At 35.1% G+C, this 23,991-nt stretch overlaps 2 protein-coding genes and 1 long non-coding RNA gene across 9 annotated transcripts in view; all 3 read right to left on the bottom strand.

The window, feature by feature from the left end:
- LOC307169381 (uncharacterized protein) overlaps nucleotides 1–23,991 on the bottom strand; it is a 301,523-nt gene that overhangs the window by 257,683 nt on the left and 19,849 nt on the right. For 4 of the 6 annotated variants that reach the window (XR_013823103.1, XR_013823104.1, XR_013823105.1 and 1 more), the window contains 3 exons: nucleotides 20,274–20,314; nucleotides 18,532–18,858; nucleotides 15,315–18,329 (listed from right to left, as the gene is read on the bottom strand). Coding sequence is in view for 2 of the 6 variants with exons in the window: in XM_079889998.1 (XP_079746124.1) it covers nucleotides 18,097–18,329; nucleotides 18,532–18,858; nucleotides 20,274–20,314; nucleotides 21,008–21,018 (612 nt within the window). In the remaining 4 variants the exon portion in view is untranslated. Of the gene's footprint in view, nucleotides 1–15,314; nucleotides 18,330–18,531; nucleotides 18,859–20,273; nucleotides 20,315–21,007; nucleotides 21,183–23,991 lie in introns of those variants that run through there. The other 2 variants (XM_079889998.1, XM_079889997.1) reach the window with 2 other exon arrangements.
- LOC307169592 (sodium channel regulatory subunit beta-4-like) overlaps nucleotides 1–23,991 on the bottom strand; it is a gene marked incomplete at its 5' end in the record, with an annotated part of 199,970 nt that overhangs the window by 38,889 nt on the left and 137,090 nt on the right. The gene's annotated exons all lie outside the window — the stretch shown is intronic.
- On the bottom strand, nucleotides 3,973–14,851 carry LOC307169408. 2 transcript variants are annotated; one of them, XR_013823119.1, is made up of 4 exons: nucleotides 14,732–14,851; nucleotides 6,414–6,484; nucleotides 4,667–6,334; nucleotides 3,973–4,582 (listed from the first exon to the last, which is right to left on the bottom strand). It is a non-coding gene; the product is annotated as an uncharacterized lncRNA (long non-coding RNA). The 2 variants fall into 2 exon arrangements; XR_013823120.1 differs by having other exon boundaries at nucleotides 14,655–14,851.

The following is a 23,991-nucleotide window of genomic DNA, read 5'->3' on the forward strand; positions in this document are numbered from 1 at the left end:
CTGACTGTCGTGGAGTTGAAGACACTATTTACTCATTTTGTGCAGTGTGTCTCTATAACAACTTGTATAGCAGATCTCAACTGAGCACCATGTTTCATCTTTATATAAGAACAAAAATTGAGTGATGTGTAATGAGTCAGATTTATTGTTCTATTGTTCTCACTTTATATAAATGACCTTCCGTCCGTCTGTCCTGATGTCTCTATGCAGATGTATGCTGATGACACTGTAGTCTATGTTCATGGTAAGAATATCTCTCAGGTGGCTGAGAAGCTCACTAAATCCATGGATAACATTACAGCTTGGTAGAAACAATCCTGCCTGCAGCTGAATACATCAAAAACAGTAGCAATGTTTTTCACAAAGTCCCACAAAAATTTTAGTGTTGAGCCGGATATTTTCGTTTCTGGGGAAAGGCTGCAGATCGTGTCAGAGTACAAATATCTGGGGGTTTTGATTGATTCAAAATTGTTGTTTACTTCACATGTAAAAAGGGTCTGTAATCGCATCAAATTTAACCTCATGAATTTTAGACACATTCGCCATCAAATGTCCACACAGGCAGCAAAAATGTACATGCACTCTATGATCTTATCACATATCACTTACTGTCTACCCATCTGGTCACAAGCTGGTGTTACATCTCTGAAACCTCTGCAGTCACTTTACAAACGATCTGTTAAAATTCTGGATAAGAAACCAATTATTTCTCATCATTGTCCAATATTACAAAAACATAGATTACTCAGCTGGGAAAACATGGTCAAATACTCAAATCTATGTCTTCTATACAAAATTATTCATGGTTTATCATCTCCTCCACTCCACCAGTTTGTCGCGTACGGCTGATCAGCAGAACCAGTTCCCACACCTGTTCCGTTGGACATTGGTTACACTCCTCGTGTATTTAAGGCCTGTGTTTCTCTAGTTCTTTGGTCTCGTATCGTCAGTGTTAAACATGGTTGTGTTTATGGTTTCCTCCTGCGATCTCATGAGTTTTCTGTGTGGATTTCAATAAAGGCTGTTTCTGTTCTCTACCCCTTTCGTTGTGCGCTTAATGCAACAACAAACCATGACAATAATAAAATGCCGTGCAAATGGCAAGAATATAACAGAACTAAATCAGATCGATATTTCAATGAGCTTCTGCAAACTTGCGGTATGTTTGACGCATGGAAATATATGAAACCAAACTTCAAGGCATTTTTCTGCAACTCATCAGATCTATTCAAGGATTGACTTCATCTTTACAGACAAGAGAATGTTACCATTACTCAGATTATGTGAATACACAGGTATAGTCATTCTGATCATGTAGTGATCACTCTCTGCTTTCAAATCAACATACCATCACAGGGTGTGTGTGGAGATTCAACTCTAGATTACTGGCAAAATAGAAGTTTGTTGAATTCCATCTAATCAGATATATTACTTTCTTGAAACAAACCGCGCCGGGTATGACTGACTGTAACTTCTGGGAGATGTTGAAGACAAAATCATTTCATACAGTGCGGGCATGAAGGAAAAAAGAATGGAGTGAAGAATGAAGGAAAATCAGATTATCTCAAGGATAAACGATATAGATCAAGAGCATTCTAGATCTCCACCGCTGCCCTATATAAGGAGAGAGGAGTATTACAGTCAGAGATACTTTAACCATGGAGGCGGAGGAGAGGTTATATCTGAGATCTAAACAGCAAGAATTCAAAAAAGGCTAGAAAGTTGCTTTCACACCATTGAGACAGAAAAATTAAAATATAACAGATATAATATATAAAATATAACAAAAAGTTATATAACAGAAATTTAGACGTCACATGGAATAACCGCAGACCAGTTAAGCATTAACAAGCAGTTTAGTTTTTGTTTTATGATGAGCTATACACACCAGAGTCATGTGACAGTGAGAACACAGCACACTGTTTTGCCACTTTATCAGTGAACAGGATAAAGTCAGTCTTCAGCAATCCATATCAACAGTGGAGATCATCAAGAATAAGCATAATGAATCTCAGAAATGGTGACATGTTTAATGCCGCAATGCATCCTGGGAGCCATGAGTTTTATACTATTGTGGCTCCCAGCATGCATTGCGGCATGAAGCATGTCACCATTGCTGAGATTCATATGCTTATTCTTGACATCTGTGTCTTAAACATTTTTTTCCCCCCATAATGTATTTTAAAAATCTAAATTCAGAATGTCCGATCTGTGGTGATCAAACATTTTCAATAAATTGTCAAAATCTAAACCTCTGTTATTTTTCAATAAGAACTTAAGAACAATAACAGAAATATTGTCAATCTGGTTATTAACAAGTGAAGCTGGTTCTGTTTGTGGAGTTGTCTAAGGCTGTGGTTGTAGTTCTTGTTGTGTTCCTCTGTTTTCTGTTCTTGTTGTTTCTCTTTCCTTCAGTGATTCTGCTTGTTGACAGCAGGTGTTCATCACTAATGCCCAATTATCACTTAATTAATCACTTAAGTATCTCATTAACTTTAACTCTGATTCAGAGTTATTTGAACTCTCAGAGAGGGACCAAATGTTCTTTGAGCAGAGTTAATTTAACTCTGGGGAGTTTGTCATGTGGAGAGTTCAATGTATTTATGATGTTCTGATGCTGAGATCCGGCTGGGGCTCTTAGAGGCCATTAAAGCCTCATGGACCCTCAGAGAGCCCCAGTGCACTGCCTCAAAACACACCAACAGATTTGGCTTTAATGTCTTTACAAAGTTTAAGTTTTACTGAAATTTTAAATTATTGCATGCTTGGTTTGTTTTGACAATTGAAACTTTTTACTTTTTGCAAAGCAAGACATCATATTCTGTAAAGAATATGAAGTTTCCTCTTCTGCCTCCAATAGGCTGATAGTGATAGTTCTCCACCAATTAAACCAGTTGCACAACTCTGATACTTTTCTTAATAAACCTTTAAATAGACTGTATATTCAGTGTCTACAAAGTGTAGGTTGGATATGATAAGACATTTATTTTTAATTCAAACATTCTTTTCAGAGAATCCTTGTGGTGTGTGTTTTTCCTAGTAGAAACCATGCAAGGGAAGAGTATAGCTTATTTTTATTTTGGTTATGAGAAAACATTTAGTTTTATTAAAAATATCCAATATAAACACCCAAATAAATATCCAAAAACTTCAACAGATGAAAAAGAGATTGTCTGCACACAATGAAACACAAAGTTCATTGCTCTGAATATAACTGAGAATACTGAAGATTTAAACAATGTCTGTAACATAACTTTTTAAAATAAAAAATTACACAAATTACCCAATTTCACACATCACTGATGATCAGCTGTACAGTCTGAAGTTCAGATGAGTTTGTGATTTTAGGTGTATTTTCCTACATCAGTGTATTGGAGATAGGTGAGTTTGATGGAGAAGTTTCCACTCAGAAAATCACCAGGAAACTTTCAGTTCTGTTCTCATAGTCTGGATCCTGTTTCTGACTTTCTGCTGGGAATTATATCACACACAATATTCACTGACTCTGTGTCTCCAGCTCACATCAATGTCTAGTTCAAATCCCCTTATAAAGTCATTTGAATGTGTGTGTGTATTACCGCATTGTTGTGTGTGTTATATGAACACAATGCTAATTGAATCCTGTTCTTATAGTGATCAGTCTGGTTCTACATAGATACGTTTAGTTTGTCTTTGTCTCTTTTAGTTTGCAGAAGCGCATCACCTGATGCCATTGTTTGATGATTTATCAGAATAGTGTTGCTGTGGCTCCAGGACACTGTAGTTATAAACATTGCCACAAGTAAGAAGAGTCCAGTCCTATGTCTTATGTAGTCCTATGCATTTAGCAAGAATATAATGGAACATAACAATGTATTTTGCACCAGAGAAGAACCAATGAAAGATCTATCAATGAAGATAAAATCAAAAATGAATAAAAAAAAGTTTTTACATGTTTGTCATTTATGGCACTGAGACAGAGACAGAACGAGTCAGCTTGAGTTATTTATTTTTTTCAAGAGAAATATGATGAAACAAACCGTGAGCACTGTGGATAATACAGCTGATGCAATACAAATATTAAAGGTTATTATATTTACACTGTCTGTTTCTCCTGTGTCTTCTGCTTAGTTTTTAGTGGATGTTTCCCCTGTTTTCTATAATTGACATACAGTAGCATTCAGACTGGAGGATCACTAGCTGGTCAAACACTTATTGTATTCAGATTTGAAAAAACTTTTTAAAATTATTAAAAACACAAAACATCATATATTGATCAACCAGTTTTACACTATTGATCAACTTAAAGTCTCCTTCTTAGAATAAGGGTTTGTGATGAAGCAAGTGTATTTTCCTGCATCAGGTTGTTGAGTGTGTGAGAAGATATTTCTCTCAGAAACTCATCAGGGAAAGTTTCAGTTCTGTTCTTGTACTCCGGGTTCAGACTCTAAATAATTATCCTCAATTATACTATACACAATTGTGTCATTATTGTGTCTCCAGTGTACATCAGTGTCTTGAAGTTTCAGATCATGTTCAGTGGAAGAACACGGCAGGAGAACAGAAGCACCAATAACAGCCTCTACTGTTTCCTGCAGAGACACTGAAACAACACAAACTTAAATTGTAAATGTACTTTAACAGTCAGTTCATTTAACTTTCAACTGTAGTTTGTTCAGATGTTTACCTTTGTTTATCAGCACCGCAAACACACAGATGAAGCCACAACTGCAGAAACAGAAAAAACAAGTTTATTTAACTTCCTTTGGTTCAACTTGAATAGTACGGTACAAACACTAAAGTCATGAGTTTGATTCCCACATAACACACATAATAAAGGTAAGATGGTAAGATAGGATAGAGTGTCCCTCCCACACTTAGTTTTATTACTCACAGTTAAGAAATTAATCTCTAAATATGTTACAAACTGGCAGTAAATGTTCTTAAATGGGCAACTTTATTATGCTATTGGTAAAACCTTGAATTCACTACAAATCAAACTACTAAAACTACCTGCATATGTACCAGGGAAAAAAAAAAAAAAGAAAGAAAAAAAACTTAATGAAAATAATAGTTACAGCAGATAAACTACTTTACAATCATTACTTAACAATTCATGTTTAATGTTTTAACAACACTAAAAATTCCCTTTTAATTTTAGTTTAGATAAAGCATTTGACAACCAAAACACAGCAGGCCAAACACGAACACGAGCAACAAGCTAACGTTACACCAGGTCTTCACTGCTGAGAAGTACACGTGTGTGCAAATAGTGTTTCATTCTGCATTCAGCAAACATACCTGATCACCATGGTGGACCAATATTATCATATCAATATATATTTTATTTGACTATATTGCATTAAATACTTTTTTAATTAGGATGAAATACTACTTTTTCACCAGAAAGTATCGTAGCTCTTCAGCTTCCGTACACCAAGTGTTCGACGTATGATGACATCAGACTTAAGTGACGTCAACAGAATCACGTGATCAGCATGCGCAGATATTCTTCATCTTAAATTTACTTCGGTAGGCTATAATCAAGACTCATGGGGCCTGTTTCAGAAAGGAGGTTAAGTGAAAACTCTGAGTATGTTAACCCTGAAATGAGGGAAACTCTGGGTTTTCTGTTTCAGAATGGGAGGTATGTCAACCCTGAGAAAGCAGAGTAAGACAAGCCCGTTTCTGAAAGAGAGGTAACTTATACTCGGAGTCAGCTACCATGGTAAATTACTCTGTGAACAACCTGGTCGGTTTCTTTCGGTCTCCTCCCCTTTTTTAAAGAGGAAGCGGTGTTTAAACACCTCATTCATTCTTTCAGTACATTTTTATTAATAAAATGAATCTTTTATTAATAAATAAAATATTGCTATTTTTAATGCAGTTTTTTCCTATTTTTTTTAATAAGATGAAGTCTATATGACTCCTTAACTGGCAACTGAAAATACAGTAGTAGATTAGAGTTACATTCTGAACAAATTCTACAGAATTAAACTGTGGCATTTACTGGAAATCACTGAACTGTGTTCATCTGTGCAACAGAAGTTGATGGACCGTCCTCCTGCTGTTCTTCCACACTCTGGGGGCGGGGGGAGAGATAGAATACCTGTTTATACTTAGATTTAAACTTTGATTCTATAGGCTACTCCACATAAAAATGTGAAATAATCAGAATGTGTAGACACATAATAACATTACCTCTGTAGGCCTCTAAAATAGCCTATATAAAAAATAACACATGTAAACCTCTTACATTTTATGAGGCCCTTGGATCTTCGGGAGTGACTGGCTCTGAAGTCCCTCCAGGAATTCCCTCAGCTGTAAATGCTGCTGCACTGCTAGACACTGGATGCTATTTAGTTATTTAATATGTCAAATGTTGCAAATGTTTGTAAAGTCAGGCCTACACCCATGATATGCTCAAGCCTTACCTGATTGAATTATGTTTTTATATTTAATTTTCAGCTGCTGCCATGTTCTTTTAATACCTGCAGGACTGCACCTACATGAACATGAACATTAAAATTATGTTGAATAACATCATACTGTTCTTCCAGTTTCACCTCTGATATTATAACAGCTGGGTAAATTACTTTTATTACTAACGACAAATGACATCTTCAACAGTGTAATTAGATTCATGTAATAATGACTATCTCTAGAAAGTATTGGTCTAATTATTACTAATTACTAAATCCCATATCAACCTCAACCACTTGAACAATACAAGGAGAGACAAGAAACTGCACTTTTAATGCTTTCAAATAAACAATATACAATTGCATGAATTATTCTTGAATTGACCAAAGTGTGTAGAGGGAGAAGATTACATTAAAAATATACCTTTTAAAAATGTATGTTAAATATACAGAATTGTTCTATAGTCTAATGCAGTTACATCAGATTTTACTTTAAATTACAGAAGAATTAAGAGTAATCCCTTTAATTAAATTACAGTATTAATGTTCTAATACTGTAAAATTACAGTAATAATGTTTGTACTGGTGAGAAATATGAAGACCTCTTTTTGTCTGGCGCTGTTGCCATGGTGACTCATAATATCTGCGCTCCACTGATAATGGCTTTTTATAGTTGTGGTGCACGCGCTTAACTCAGAGTCAGTCAACTCAGAGTTGATTAAACTAACTCATATCAGCTGTTCTGAAACTGAAAACTCAGAGTTTCCCATCTCAGGGTAAGTCAACTCAGAGTTCAAGTTTTAACTCAGAGTTGGTTGAACCTCCTTCTGATCTTCTGCTGAATCACCATTATTAATATCATAATATTTCTGATCTTAGTAATTAAATCTCTAATAATCTGTCTGTCATATACGCACTTTAATTCAGCTTTTAATTTTATCTTTATCATTTATTTTATTTTAAAAGCATTTTATTGATAATTTTCATTGTTTAGACTAGACTGTTTAACAGGATGCCAACCTTATATTTCATTAAGTGATATAATGTTAATATACCTATTTTAACTTTAAATGTTTTAACCTATTTTAATTTGTCTTTACTTTAAAATGTACCAATAACCACAATAATAATACAGGTAGGACAATAGAAATGGCCTATTAATAAAACATGATTAATACTCATATAGACGGTGCACAGGGTCAAACACAAAGACAAAACACCATCAGGGTAACACACAACACTAAAATAATGCAATAAACATGAACTACAGTAAATTACATCAATGTCACTCGAAACACACCAATGTACATTACTGATAAAAATTATTTATAAAAAATGTAATCATATGTTATAATGTGTAATGACTTTTTTATTTATTTTTTTATCATGTACTGTATAGCAAACCAATAACGTTTTAAGTGTACCAAATATTGTGTACAAAATATTGTGCTAGAAAAATAATCAAGTTTGATGTATAATAATAAAAATAAGCTGGTCTTTTCAGCAGGATGCTATACTCGTCCTTCTGTCTGATGTGACGTTTGATCCAGTATTAGTGAAATGAACAGCAGTAAATGAGTAAATGTTCTCAGACTTACATGAGTATTTGAGTGAAGCTTCTTTCTTAAACAGTTTGGATTCTTAGTTAAAATCACCTTGACTCTTCTTTAAAACATGACAAAATACGGTATGTTTGATATTCAAGGTGGCAAGGAGCACATTTGCATCTTTCCCAGAAGAATATATAAATAGAGGTGAACATGATTTCGCTAAGGAGGAAGTTTCCTGAATCAACATCCTGGAAAAACATCCTTATCAACCAATCACATTTTAGGGTTAGGTTTAGGTCTACTGTTAGGTTTAGTCTTGGGTTAATGTTAAGGGCTTGAACACCATCTTTATCAACCAATAATTGTCCACTGATTTGAGGGCTAGTCTATGGTTTGTGTGAGGTGTGGGCTTCTGGTTTGACTAGAATGTTGTTTCAGGACCAACAAAGATCTGAACCGTGTGGAATCCACGTGTACCGGATGTGGGCCGGATCTGTGCCGACGCTATTGCTGTCTGGGAGGAACTAAACAAACAAAAAATAAAACAATGTACAGGCATTCCCGGTGTGCAGAATGCATCGTACATTTGTTCCTACTGGAACTTTCTCTGGGATTTTACAATTTGTGAATAATATAAATGTCTGACTGTCGTGGAGTTGAAGACACCATATACTCATTTTGTGCAGTGTGTATCTATAACAACAACTTGTATAGCAGATCTCAACTTTGAGCACCATGTTTCATCTTTATACAGAGTAAAAAAAAAATTACTGATGTAATGAGTCAGACTTCGAACATAATCATGAAATAACATAGATATAGTAAACACAACATGAAGAAAGAACACTTGTGGTACAGAATTGTCAAGACAGCAACACACTGACCGACTCATCTGACCTTTAGCAAACAATGTTCCTTTTTTAGTGTCTCATTCTGTTATACATTTGAAATGCGTTTCTGTTTTATTATCATGGGGTTTTGGTTTCCTTGTTTGCCTGACTGTGTTCCCTAGTTAGTTTCCCTGGTGTTTAATTAGTTCCCACACTTGTTCGTTTGACACTCCTCGTGTATTTAAGGCCTGTGTTTCTCTAGTTCTTTGGTCTGGTACGGTCAGTGTTAAACGTGGTTGTGTTTATGGTTTCCTCCTGCGATCTCATGAGTTTTCTGTGTGGATTTAATAAAGGCTGTTTTTGTTCTCTATCCCTTTCGTTGTGCGCTTAATGCAACAACAAACCATGACAATAATAAAATGCTGTGCAAATGGCAAGAATATAACAGCACTAAATCATATCGATATTTCAATGAGCTTCTGCAAACTTGCGGTGTGTTTGACGCATGGAAATATATGAATCCAAACTTCAAGGCATTTTTCTGCAACTCATCAGATCTATTCAAGGATTGACTTCATCTTTACAGACAAGAGAATGTTACCATTACTCAGATTATGTGAATACACAGGTATAGTCATTTCTGACCATGTAGTGATCACTCTCTGCTTTCAAAACAACATACCATCACGGGGTGTGTGGAGATTCAACTCTAGATTACTGGCAAAATAGAAGTTTGTTGAATTCTGTATAATCAGATATATTACTTTCTTGAAACAAACCGCGCCGGGTATGACTGACTGTAACTTCTGGGAGACGTTGAAGACAAAATCATTTCATACAGTGCGGGCATGAAGGAAAAAAGAATGGAGTGAAGAATGAAGGAAAATCAGATTATCTCAAGGATAAATGATATGGATCAAGAGCATTCTAGATCTCCACCGCTGCCCTATATAAGGAGAGAGGAGTATTACAGTCAGAGATACCTTAACCATGGAGGCGGAGGAGAGGTTATATCTGAGATCTAAACAGCAAGAATTCAAGTATGGCGAAAAAGGCTAGCAAGCTGCTTTCACACCATTGAGACAGAAAAATTAAACTAGTTATATAACAGAAATGTAGAAGTCACATGGAATAACCACAGACCAGTTAAGCATTGACAAGCAGTTTAGTTTTTGTTTTATGATGAGCTATACACACCAGAGTCATGTGACAGTGAGAACACAGCACACTTTTTTGCCACTTTATCAGTGAACAGGATAAAGTCAGACTTCAACAATCCATATCAACAGTGGAGATCGAACAAGCTGCTTGTTACATATTCCATGTGTATCATATTTCTTGATAACAGACCGCTGCGAAGTATAATACACCGTTGCCATGAAAAACAGAGCGTTGCTATGGACGCGGAACGGACTATTTTCTTTAGCGGAAGCAATATAATCGTTTTTAAGTCAATATACTCCTTTTTAAAACAATATTTCGTGTCAAATTATTTATTTATTTTGTAGGTAGCCATGTAATAAGTGGGATAATGTATAGCGAGGCGGTTGCCCATTCAGCCTGTCGGGGTTGTTATTCGCTATAACAACTGCCTCGGTAATACTTTATCCCTTAGGCCTACTTAAGATAATCCATAGGCTACACTTTTCTAGGAGTAAACTGGCAAGAATATTTCCAGAAATATGACATGTTCTAGATGTCACAGAGAAGAGGCCACTGTGGGTCATGTGTTCTGGACATCACAGCCGGCGATGATGGAGGGAGGAGCCATGGAGGAATGGAGGAATGGAGGAATGGTGAAGAGGGCCGGCATGGGGATGACAGCAGGCAATGACGGCGTGGATGGAGCCAACCACACAGTCTTGTTTATAGTCATATAAGCGTGTAGGTTTGGTTGGTTGTGTGTGTGTGTGTGTGTGTGTGTGTGTGTTTGCTTGTTTTACTTCAGTTGAACTTTTTGAATTTATTGACATTTGTTTTGCTTTATACATCTTTATATATTTTGCATTTTATAACATTAATATTTATCCTGATTTTGACATATTGTACATTCTTTTGTATTGTATAATTCCTATTGTCATCATACTGTTTCTGTTTGACCTGATGCCATTATTTGATGTGTTTCATTGACTAGTAAGGAGTGGTGTTTATGTGGAAACTCTCAGCACAATGTTTGTCATACACACACATGTAGAGATCCATGCGTTTATGATGTTCTGATGTTGAGATCCGGCTGGGGCTCTTAGAGAACATTAAAGCCTCATGGACCCTCAGAGAGCTTTGTTTTGTCTTGACCATTGAAACTTGTTAATTTTCCATATATAATTAAAAAATACTACAAAATAAAGGTTAAGGTCGATGTCTTCATGGCCAAACCAAAGCAAGACATCATATTCTGTAGAGAATATACTGTAGTTTCCTCTTCTGTCTCCAATAGGCTGATAGTGATGATGATTCTCCACAATCTAAACCAGTTGAACAACTCTGATACTTTTCATAATAAACCTTTAAATAGACTGTATATTCAGTGTCTACAAAGTGTAGGTTGGATATGAGGAGAAGACTTATTATTTTCAGAGTAAGGGAAGTGTATACCTAATGGGCTTTTTTTATTTTGGTTATAAGAAAACGTTTAGTTTTATTAAAAAATCCAATATAAACACCCAAATAAATATGCAAAAACTTCTACAGATGAAAAAGAGATTGTCTGCGTACAATGAAACACAAAGCTCTGAATATACCTGAGAATATTGAAGATTTAAACTATGTCTGTAACTTTACAACACAACTTTTTAAAATTAAAAACTTAACACACAAATTACCCAATTTCACACATCACTGATGATCAGCTGTACAGTCTGAAGTTCAGATGAGTTTGTGATTTTAGGTGTATTTTCCTACATCAGTGTATTGAAGATTGGTGAGTTTGATGGAGAAGTTTCCACTCAGAAAATCACCAGGGAAACTTTCAGTTCTGTTCTCATAGTCTGGATCCTGTTTCTGACTTTCTGCTGGGAATTATATCACACACAATATTCACTGACTCTGTGTCTCCAGCTCACATCAATGTCTAGTTAAAATCCCCTTATAAAGTCATTTCAATTTGAATTTGAATTTGTGTGTGTGTGTGTGTGTGTGTGTGTGTGTGTGTGTGTGTGTGTGTGTGTGTGTGTGTGTGTGTGTGTGTGTGTGTGTGTGTGTGTGTGTGTGTGTGTGTGTGTGTGTGTGTGTGTGTGTGTGTGTGTGTGTGTGTGTGTGTTACCGCATTGTTGTATTGTGTTTTTGTGTTATGAACAATGCTTACTGAAGCCTGTTCTGGTCAGTCTGGTTCTACATAGATACGTTTAGTTTGTCTTTGTCTCTTTTAGTTTGCAGAAGCGCATCACCTGATGCCATTGTTTGATGATTTATCAGAATAGTGTTGCTGTGGCTCCAGGATACTGGAGTTATAAACATTGCCACAAGTAAGAAGAGTCCAGTCCTATTTCTCCACAGATTTCTGTACTGAAATACATCCAGAGCCTCATTGGGCCCTCAAAGAGCCCCAGTTACTGTAAAGAGCCCAACACCATGTCTCTGGACATTATGATCATTTGCTCGGTTCACTCTGTTCCTCTTCTGATTAAGCAGTTATCATTGTGCATGAAAAGTTATATGTGCCAAAAATCTGCAATATTCAGCACACAAGAAAGAAGTATCCTGGAGTGAGTGACGTACAGTAAGACATGAACAAAGATATAATGGGATTTGGGACAAAAAATAATTAATTTGATGTGCAGGAATTAATATTTTTTGTCTAAACGATGTGCAGTTTTAATCTTAAGAAATATAAAATGATAAATATAAAATGATCTTCCAGTATTAGTGTTAGATGTGTATCAGTTTTTATCTGTTTTATCTTTTGCACACTGTGTACAAATACATTGTTTTAATTGACGTGATATCAGGAATTAACATGTTTGGTAAATGATGTGCAGTGCTAACATGAAATTATACAATTTACATTTAATACTGTCAAACGCAGCGTGAGAAACAACACTTGTGGTAAAGAAGAACTTACTGACAAACTCATTTCCTTCAGATACAGCAAAATCATGTTCCTTATTCAGTGTTTGAATCTTATATCACAATAAAAAAACAATTCAATGCATTTGGCAAGAATATAACGGCACAAAACAATGTCTTTTACACCAGAGAGAACAAATGAAAGGTCTAACAATTAAGATAAAAAAAACAACTTCCACTGCATGCTAGCCTGACCTTCTGTCCTATATTTACAGATATGACACAAACGCGCACGGATGAATGACAAAAGTATTCTGTTTCCCACAAAATCCATCCTAACAGCTGTCAAACTTTTAGGCTTAATGTGATCAGCAGGAAATACAGTAACACACACTCACTCAATCTACATGATTATATTCTGTTCTCTGTTATTCAAACAAATCCTTTACACACTTTCATGATTATTTCTAACTTTTTCAGTTACTTTAATCTAAAGTTGTGGCAGCAAAACTGGAAGCACAACCTCCTCCACTGACTCTGTGTTTAGTGCTAAAGCTCATGCAGTTTCTGCTGTTACAGTTATACAGCTACAGCAACTGATTCATAATGTCTTCAACCTCATGAGTGTCTGAACCCATGTTGTGTCCGCCTGCCCTACGGCTGCTTGAGGACATTTTCTCAAGTAAAACATGAAACCTATAACTATAAATGCAGACAATACAACTAATATAATGCCACCCAGAGCCAATGCAATAATGGCCACACACTGCCTGCATGGTTTTCAGTGGATATGATTCCTTTTTCTGCTGTTGATTCTGCAAAAAGTTTTACAGAAAACATTACCTCAGTGATAAAGATAACAGTAGGCTACTCCATGCGTTCTACGTATGACATCGGACGTAAGTGACATCATCAGTTATCACGTGAACTGATCAGACATACGCAGATATTCGTTAATCTTTCTCAAATTTACTTTAGTATATTCAAGACTCCAGATCTTCAGCTGAATTTTCACCATTATTAATATCATAATGTTTCTGATTTCAGTCATTGTATCTCCAATCATCTGTCTGTCATGTCTGGACTTTAATTAATCAGTAAAAGACATGACAAAAGCATACTTTTATTTATCATCTTCATTGGTTAGACTAGACTGTAAAGAAATATCTCGTTAAATTTACAGTAAAAAAAAAATGGCAGCTGTGGTTGCCAGAAATTTACGTAAAAAATACAGTGACAATGTTCCAGTTTAACAGGATGCCAACCTTATATTTCATTAAGTGATATAATGTTAATATACCTACTTTAACTTTCAAAATTTGCCTTTACTTTAAACTGTACAAATAACCATCATAATAATACAGGAGGCACAATAGAAATGGCCTATTATTAAAACATGATTAATACTCATATAGACGGTGCACAGGGTCAAACACTAATACAAAACACCATCAGGGTAACACACAACACTATAATAATGCAATAAACATGAACTAAATTACACCAAATGTCAAAAAACACACTAATGTGCATTACTGATAACAAAAATAAGAATTATTTATAAAAACAAAAATTAATCATATGTGATGTGACATGACTTCTGGAAATGTCCTTTTACTGTTTTTACTGCCTAAATTATCTGGTAAGTCATAATTTTTTACTTGCCAAAATTTTTCAGTATGTTACAGTGAAAAATACATTTAATATGATGTATTAAAAAAAAAAAAAGACATGTGCATTTTTTCACTGTATGGTAAGGTAACTTACCGTTAAGCAATTAACATGTTTTAACATTTTTACAGTGTACAAAATAGTGTGCTAGTTTCACTAAAAAATAAGCTGTCTTTTCAGTAGGATGCTATACTCACCCTTCTGTCTGATGTGACGTCTGATCCAGTATTAGTGAAATGAACAGCAGTAAATGAGTAAATGTTCTCAGACTTACATGAGTATCTGAGTGAAGCTTCTTTCTTAAACTCCTCTGAGAAAACACTGTGTTCTGGATCCTGATCCTCAACTGAAACATTTCTCTGAATGATGTCTCATTTAATGACAGACTGTCAATGAGTCTGTCATTAGTTAACTGTCTATTATTTTCACAGGTGTGTCTTGTTTAGTGATTAGTCCATTTGTGTATTTAAGCCCTCATGTTTGCCATGTGTCTTTGTTAAGTGTTTCCCTGTAACCTCTATGTGGTGAGTTTTAGTTTGTCAAGTTATGCTTAGTCAAGTCTTTGTTTTGTATTTTGATCACGTTTGGATGTAAATAAACTGCATTTGGGTTCATCAAGCTCGCCTCCAGTGGATCCTTTACAAGCACATATGACATAGTTTTCTATGTCAAATATTCTGTTTTGAGTTCATCATAACCCATTAAATGTTTTTAAATAGCATTCTGCATAATTATTTTATTTTATAAAAATAAATAAAGCTGTCATTATCAGTTCTTTCACATGTAACTTCCACATTGTAATAGAATTGTTGAAAATCTTTATATATATATACTTTTTTTTTTTTTTTTTTAGGAAAAACAAAAAATGTCATGTGCATAATAATGTCAACCTGATGCCATTATCTGATGTTTTCCATTTAAGGAGCTTGCTTGATGTGGAAACTCTTAGCACCCGACTGTTTTTCAGAAACGGACACAAGTGAGAAGAGCTCAGCCCCATGTGTCACTCTGGTGCCAAGATACATATGGGGCCCTTGGAGGCCATCATTGCTCTCATTGGGCCCTCAAAGAGCCCGAGTGCACTGCCTAAAGAACCAAACTCCAACTTTTGCTTGCTTGTTTTTACGGTCCTGAAATTTTTAATTCTTGCAAGCTTGGTTTGTTTAGACCACTGCAGGGAGATACTGCAGTTTCCTCTGCTGCAAGTGTTATTCACCATCTAAACCCAATGGAAACCTCAGATAATATTCAAAATAAAGTTGTAAACTTTATATTCAGCATCTACAAGATAGGGGTTGGTTATGATGATGGGACATTTTTTTTTTTAAATTTATGATTCAACACCATACCCACAGCAATGTCTATTTTAGTGGCAATCAACAGTATTTAATTTTTTTTTTTTTTTTTTTATCATTACAATATCACTTCAATACATTGTTTACAATAATTGAACAATTTTGTCTTAAAAACAATCAATATAGAAAACATAAATATATACCAATAGCAACAACAGTAATAATCACAAATGATAGAATCTTTCAATTTAATGTATGATAGAAATTCTAAAATTATTCCAGGAGAAACCTTTTTAAAAATGTCAATATATTTTCTGAATAAAAATGCTGTCTAATATAATTTAAAAACAGACATTCCATTAAAAATTTTTACATTCAAGAAATTCGTACAAAAATGGGACACGTGGAATTCTCAAAGACTGATTTATGTGCACACCAATTAAATCTCATACTACCACAGATCTGCTGTTTCATTACTATTATTTTGATTTACCAGAAACCATGTATGTGTGTGGCTGAGACATTTATGAGAAAATTTGTTTTGCATGCAAAATGAATAAATGTAAATGATTTTAGTAAATCAAAATCAAAATTTAGTAAATCAAAACCACCCCCCCCCCAAAAAAAAAAAAAGAAAGAAAAAATACTCTGAGAGATGCTATTTCATTGACAAAATTTATTTGGCCTTGAACATAAAGATCATCCACATACAATAAAACACAATGGTCCTTCCTCATTTCTTTCCTCAGTAAATACCTGAGAATATTGAAGTACATTTTAAAAATAACAGTTTATGCAAAATAAAACATTTTCAATATGAATGTTTACTAACATTTGGTCCAATGCAAAGTGTATCTAATTAAATGCACAAACACTCGAACTGTTGAGGCAGCAATATATCGACAGGATAATTTGTCCTTTAACTTTAGTCAAAAATGTTTGAAGATCTCATTATGTTATACAGTAAAAGAATGCAGTGCATATAAGGCAAGGGTATAACGGCACAAAACAGTGTCTTAGGCACCAGAAAGCTGTAAAAAATCAGCTAAAAGCAACTTTTTAACTTACAAAGTGGAGAGGCAAGGCAAATGTATTATAGCACATTTCATATACATTAATTAAAAGCAATTTACACAAAAGTGATAGAAAGTAATCAAATGGTACAAAATATAAAAAATAGTATATAAAAATACAAAAAGTAGCTTTTGACCCTTTAGCGGTTGCAGGGTAATTATGCATGTTGTGCTTCGTCTCCGTTATTCTGCACGGATGAATCTGATGGTTTAAGCTGCATCACTGAGCGATGGAAACCCATTTATGCCACAAAAGAAAGAAAAAAACATGCTTTGGGTAAATCATGTCACAATTATGACAATTAAAATTATGACATAAAAGGTCAAAAGTATGACATGCTAAGTCATAATTATGAGAAGTCAAAATTGACAAAAAAAAAAATATATATATTTTTTTATGTGTTCATTTCTATTTTATGTACCTCAAAATTTCTACTTTTTAATCTAATAATTATGATTCACCAATGCAGGATTTTTATTTATCTTTTCTAATGTGGCTTTTCATGGTTACTTATCAGGGCAAATGTCACTAATGACATCAAAACATCGAACACTCCTAAAATAAATAAATAAATAAATAAATAATGTAAGAAATAAATGCCACTGTTGTTTTAACTGTAAGCAGATCAAAGTATTATAGTGAACCTTGTCAATGAGCAGCAAATGTGACGTTTTGCAAATTTCTGAAAAAAAAAACAAACAAAAAAAACGATACAGATTCGTGTTTTACTACGGGTACTGTGTCGCTTTTTCTTTTTGCTTGGAAACTCTTTTTGGTTCAAGGTTCATTTGTTGTGGCTTTAAGCTACTATAACAACTTCCACTGCATATAGTGGTAGCCTGATCTTCTTTCCTTTATTTATGAATATGACACACAGACAAGTAACGGAAGTATGCAGTTTCCCAACAAAATCCATCCCAACAGCCGTAAAGCATTAAAAAAGCTGAATTTGCAGAATTAATTCGAATTTGTCTGCTATTTCCAAATAATGCATGACGTCACTCCAGACTGCTAGGTAGCCTTATAGTGTGCACATAAAGATAATACAGTAACACATGCACTCGCTCAAGCTATTTTTAACCAAATCCTTTGCACACTTGTCTTTTTTTTCTTACTTTTTCAATCTGAAGCTGTGGCAGCAACAATGACAGCTGTAAGCTCCTCCTCCCCTGACTCTATGGTTAACACGAAAGTTCATGCAATTGCTGTACGCCAAAATGTACAGTTTCATTTATCAGCTGATTCGTCATGATCATCAGCAATTACTGATTCAATATGTGCAAGGGTTCATAACCTCTTGAGCGTCCGAACCCACGCTGCGTGCGCTTGACATTAAGCACCTTGAAATATTTTTTCTTAAGCAAATTATAATTAAAACTATAACCCCTATTAATGATATGCAAACCAGGACCCAAAGCGTTGATGGCTCCACAATGTCTGGTCTGGATTCTTCTCCTTGGTTTTCTTGATCAGTGGTTGTGTTTCCTTTTTCTGCTGTTGATTCTACAACAAAAAGTTTATTACATTACTGCACTGTGATAAAAACAACAGCTCTGTCAAAATTTATATGCAGCAGCGTTAAGACTAAAACATCACTAGTGAACATCAAATATTGGATCAATCCTTTAGTCTATTTAGATTTTATTTAAAGTATACAACTATTTCAGTTGAAAACGTAATGCAAGAATGCACTAGTTTCACACACCGTTGATGATCAGCTGTACAGTCTTCTGTTCATCTGATGGTGTGATGTAGCAGGTGTATTTTCCTGCATCAGTGTGAGTGAGATCTGTGAGTTTGATGGAGAAGTTTCCTTTCTCATACTCCAATGGGAATGTTTCAATTCTGTTCTGGTATTGTGGGTCCTGTAACTCTAGTAAATTACTATAAGGAGTTAAATCACATACAATTTTGCTGCCATTGTGTCTCCAGCTCACATCAGTGTCTTGAAGTTTAAGATCATGTTCAGTGGAAGAACACGGCAGGAGAACAGAAGCACCAATAACAGCCTCTACTGTTTCCTGCAGAGACACTGAAACAACACAAACTTTAAGTTCAAATACACAGTCTGTGGAATGAATTTATCTTTTAAAGGTGCAGTAAGCAATATCTGAAAAACACCATTGATAAATGAAATCAACACGCAAACAAACAATTTTGTAAAAACTTGCTAGCTGTCTGTTCCGTGTGCTGAATTTTTTATACTTACTACTGGTAGTATAAATATGGGAAGAGCAAAGTGTTTTGGACCAAACAGACAGAGCGCTACAACACACTTGTTCAGCAGTAGGGGGCGTGTCCACTCATGATGGGGGAGGGGACAGAAGGCGTTTCTCAACGTCAAGGAAGGATCCTCGGAATTTCAACCAAGGACTGAGTCCTCCGTTCGAAAAATATCCCACATACAGGAAAGGATGCATATGTGTAGCCTTCGCGCTCTCAAATCACCCACAATCCTATGTGCGCAGCTTTGCTATCTTGTTAAAAAAAATTCTAAATGTCGGACGTTAACGGAGTCGGAGCGTTAACGGGGCAATATGCTTTCAAATGTAAGTATATTTACGTTACCAAACATTTGTTTTAAAAAATAATTACATCCATTATGTTATGGGTCAAATTGACCCGCACTGTTTAAACACACTTGACAGTCAAATAATCAATATGATTAAAAAGGAGTTTATTGATTTAAAAAACGATTATATTGCCTGAGTGAACAGAACTGCGTCCATAGCAACGCTCTGTTTTTCATTTTCACTGACGTAATGACACACACTTGCTAGCCTGTTCCATTTACGTGTTCTCCGAATGCTAAAGAGGAGCCTCGCCTAGCCAAGTGACTTGGAAGGACCAGTCCTGCCAAGGAAGTATCCTTGACATTGAGAAACACCTAGTGTGAGTGAGAGGGAGATTTGAAGAAAGACTAAGTGAAATGGCTGAGAGACACTACCAAAGTGGAAAAAGGTCAGAGGAATATCACTGAAAGAAGAGGGTTATGATCAGGCAAGAGCTGAACCCATGTTAATATGGGAAGAGCTTTCCAGCACTGGAGAGACGTTAGAGAGCAGGAAAGCCCGAAAGCGGATTTGTTTCTTCTTAACACGTGTGTAATATTGGTTTTTGCTTTGTTTCACAGAACCAAGATATGCTGTTGTTGTAATGTTAGCTGTAGTAACAGCACAGATTTGAGTGTCATTGTTTGTCTGGAGCTGCTGGCGACTAACAACAAACTCTTGCATGTATACTCTTGTGTCATCTCTTTTTCTTTTTTTTGGTTCCTCTTTTTGTGATCACTGTAATTATGAAAACTGTTTGTGTTGCCTAGTTTGTTTGTGAATTTAGGGAAGGTGAAATAAAGTGAGGGGTGTCTTTGGGTATTGATTATAAATATCAACAATGTTTCCCAGAAATCGCTAACTGATTTTTTAAATGTGTTGTTCAGATGTTCACCTTTATGTATCAGCACTGCAAACACACAGATGAAGCAGCAACTGTAGGAACAGAAAGAAACAAGATCCTATTAGTTACTGTAACTCAACTTTAATAGCATGATGCAAACCATAACAAAGTCATGAGTTTTATTCCCACATAACACAAACAATGAGACAATACAAAGATAACACACAAGACGAGCGTGTTCAACGTGCAGACACGTGACATTGTAAATGCGAGTAATGATAGTTAGTAGACATAAATAGGAGTATATACATTTTCACAAACGATTTCACCAACAGAGATGAAAAGAGATGGAAAGGAAACATGAGATGATAGACGGTGTAGGGAGTATTTATTTTATTATAAATATATGGCTAAATTGCAGCGCTCCCTTAGTGCTTCTCTTTTTCATGGTTTGTGTTGTGTGTTCACTTCTCACTAATGTGTGTGTGCACTAACTTGGATGGATTAAATGCAGAGGACAAATACCGTCTATGGGTTACCACAATGCTAATTAGCTACTAAATTATAATTGCAGCTATTTGCCTGCACATAAACATACTAATTATGAATTAATAATAAATTAATAAAGTATTAATGATGCTTACAATATCTCCCACTTATTTCTAGTTTAAATAAAGCATTTGGAAACCAAAACACATCAGGCCAAACAAAGATACAAGCATTCAAACTAACGTTACACCAGGCCTTGTGTTTGTCCAAACAGCATTTGATTTAATCAAACATACCTTATCACCATGGTGCCCCAATAATATCAATATGTTGTATTTAAATAAATTGCATATGAATATGTCTGAAATTAATTTCACAAAGAAATAATAAAAAAAAAAATTCAAACTTTTCCGCTTCCCTATGCCATGCCCATGCGCTGGCGCTGTTTTTCTTCTTCTTCCTGTTTACGGCGGTTGGCATCTTGGTGCTTTTCCGCCACCTTCTGCTCCGGAGTGTGAATCACAAAATAGGTTTATAGACTAAATCACCCATTCTCCAGGAGCGTTAGCAATAAAGTAATTTTCAGGTCGTGTCAAAAAAGTTGTTGATTTAGATAAATTGCTGCTTTCTGTACGTTTGACTTGTGTACGATGATTTTTTTCTCAAATACGATACTTGGACATTTGCAATCTGGCAACACTGACCCTCCTTCCTTTTCCCCCACACACCATATCCCAGTCCATGCGTTCTGGTTCTACCCTTCTACCAGAGGGGGCTTTGGTTCTGCCTCTACTGATGACATCAGATGGAAGAAAGTGAGGTCGACAACAACAGCAACTGGGATGTGCAAATGAAACCTCGTGGAGCACGGTTTCCCCGGACGAAGCAGCCACGACACATTAGGCTTAGGCTTGTTTGAGATGTGCCTAGCCTCCCTCGCCTTAAATGTATGCGAGAGTATGCGGCTGCAGTGAGGACCGAGGAGAGGAGTGAAAAAAGTGCAGGCAAGACGAATTCACAGTTCTCTCTTCTCGCAGTGGATCTGACACCTGCGAGATCAAAGATGGATATCGCGGAATTCACGCTCGTGCACAGTGCTGATAATAAACTGGATGTAATTTAAGTTCTGTTGCTTTTATATGAAAACATGTGTATATGTATACGTACACACACACACACACACACACACACACACACACACATATATATATATATATATATATATATATATATATATATATATATATATATACATATATATATATATATACGTATTTGTGTGTGTGTGTGTGTGTATATATATATATATATATATTAAAAATGACATTACATAACCCATATCACCCATACCATATATTTATATACACGTAAAACATATCAGAGTTTTAAAATCAAACATTTTAAAAGAGAACAATACATCACGGTTGTTTCAACCAATGAGATTAAGCTGTGTCGTCAGCAAGTCGTTTCCCATCATGCTTTTGATCAGCGCAGTCGGTGGAGAGCAACTGCGCTCGACTGCAGAATCCGACACGTCCGCTTTGTCTCACCTGTCTTGCTTTCTTTCTAAGTTTCTATTGATCATTTTTGCATGAATTGAAATACATGAATTGTTCACTGATTTTAATTATTAATTATAAATTGTTCTGTTTTAAAACAGATTTTATTGTATTATATTACATTATTATTATTAAAAATACACAATAAACCTTCTTGTGCAGTTAAAGCTTCAATTGTTCTTTTTTCTGTTTCCCATTAACAGTTAATTACTACATATTCTACACTACAGGTTACACAGTAGCACTATAAAATAAATAAAATAACATTTCATAATAACATTTCATTCTTGGAGCTGAGACGCGAGGAAAGGAAACAAGGATGCACAAATTAGAAATGAGAAGCACCCACAGTTTATCTTTTATTCTAACTTCTTGCCTCACATAACTAACGGTAAAAATAAGTTTCCATTAAAAACTATAATTAATCATGAATAACATAAGTGTTTTTTATTTTATTTTATAAATAACATTCGGAAACTGTTTTTGAAACGAAGTTTCAAGATACAAAAAAATAAGAAATTACATTTATTTATTATGACTGATTTTATTGGACATTGCACAACACTGCAACTTCACTTCACTGATGGGACAGATGCACACAGCTTTACTTTTAAATCTTAAATACATATAGGCCTAGGCCTACTGTAAAATACATATAGCCTATAACACACATTATGTATCTGTAATAGGACTTAGGCCTATATGTTTATTACTGCAGCTAATTGACTATTAGCCTAATAGATTTTAAATGGATAGTTCGGCCAAAAATTATATTAAACCCATGATTTACTCACCCTCAAGCCGTTCGAGATGCATATGTCAATCTTTTTTCATACGAACACATTTTCAGTTATTTTAGAAAATGTCTTAGATCTTTCAGTGGTTATAATGTGAAGTTATGGGGTCCACCTCCTTCGAGTCCCAAAATGTGCATGCAAATAACTCTAAAATAACTGAAAATGTGTTCGTCTGAAAAAAGATTCACTGTAAAACCCAACAAGTTAACTCAACTCAAACCGATTGAGGAAACTGATTGCGGCAAACCATTTAAGTTTAAAAAAGTTTAAAAAAATTGATGACTCAATATAAGTTCACAATACTCATATGTATTTTTTTAAAACTTAAATGGTTTGCCGCAATCAGTTTCCTCAATCGGTTTGAGTTGAGTTAACTTGTTGGGTTTTGCAGTGTTGACATATGGATCTCGAACGGCTTGAGGGTGAGTAAATCATGGGTTAAATATCATTTTTGGCCGAACTATCCCTTTAAGTTACAGGCTATGCAATATGAAAATAAATTCTGATTTGGTTAATTGTACATATGTGTTCTCAATGGTCTTAATAATTGTTGTGGTCTCGTCCCCTATCCTTTCTTTCCCACGCACAGCTGCATAGTAAACATTTCTGAGGTAAATAAAGTCAAATAAAAAAATATAGCGCTGCTTCTTGCCACTTTTACTTTGTACCTATTCATATAGAATATGCAAATGTAACATTCATCTCCATAACCTAACCTTTCATAAATATTTTCGTTTGTATAACAGTTTTTTATAGTTTGTAATAATAACAAAATGTCGGCTATGAATAGGCTAGCCAAAAGCATCGGCTAAACTCCTCCATCGCAGATCCGTTTAAAAACTGCTCTGCTCTAGTAGCCTATTTGTTAAATTAGTTACCTACTGGTGACTATTTCAATGACAGTTGAACGATTTTCCCTCTCCA

Source organism: Squalius cephalus (assembly GCF_949319135.1).
Source record: "Squalius cephalus genome assembly, chromosome: 13".
In the NCBI taxonomy this organism is placed as follows: domain Eukaryota; kingdom Metazoa; phylum Chordata; class Actinopteri; order Cypriniformes; family Leuciscidae; genus Squalius; species Squalius cephalus.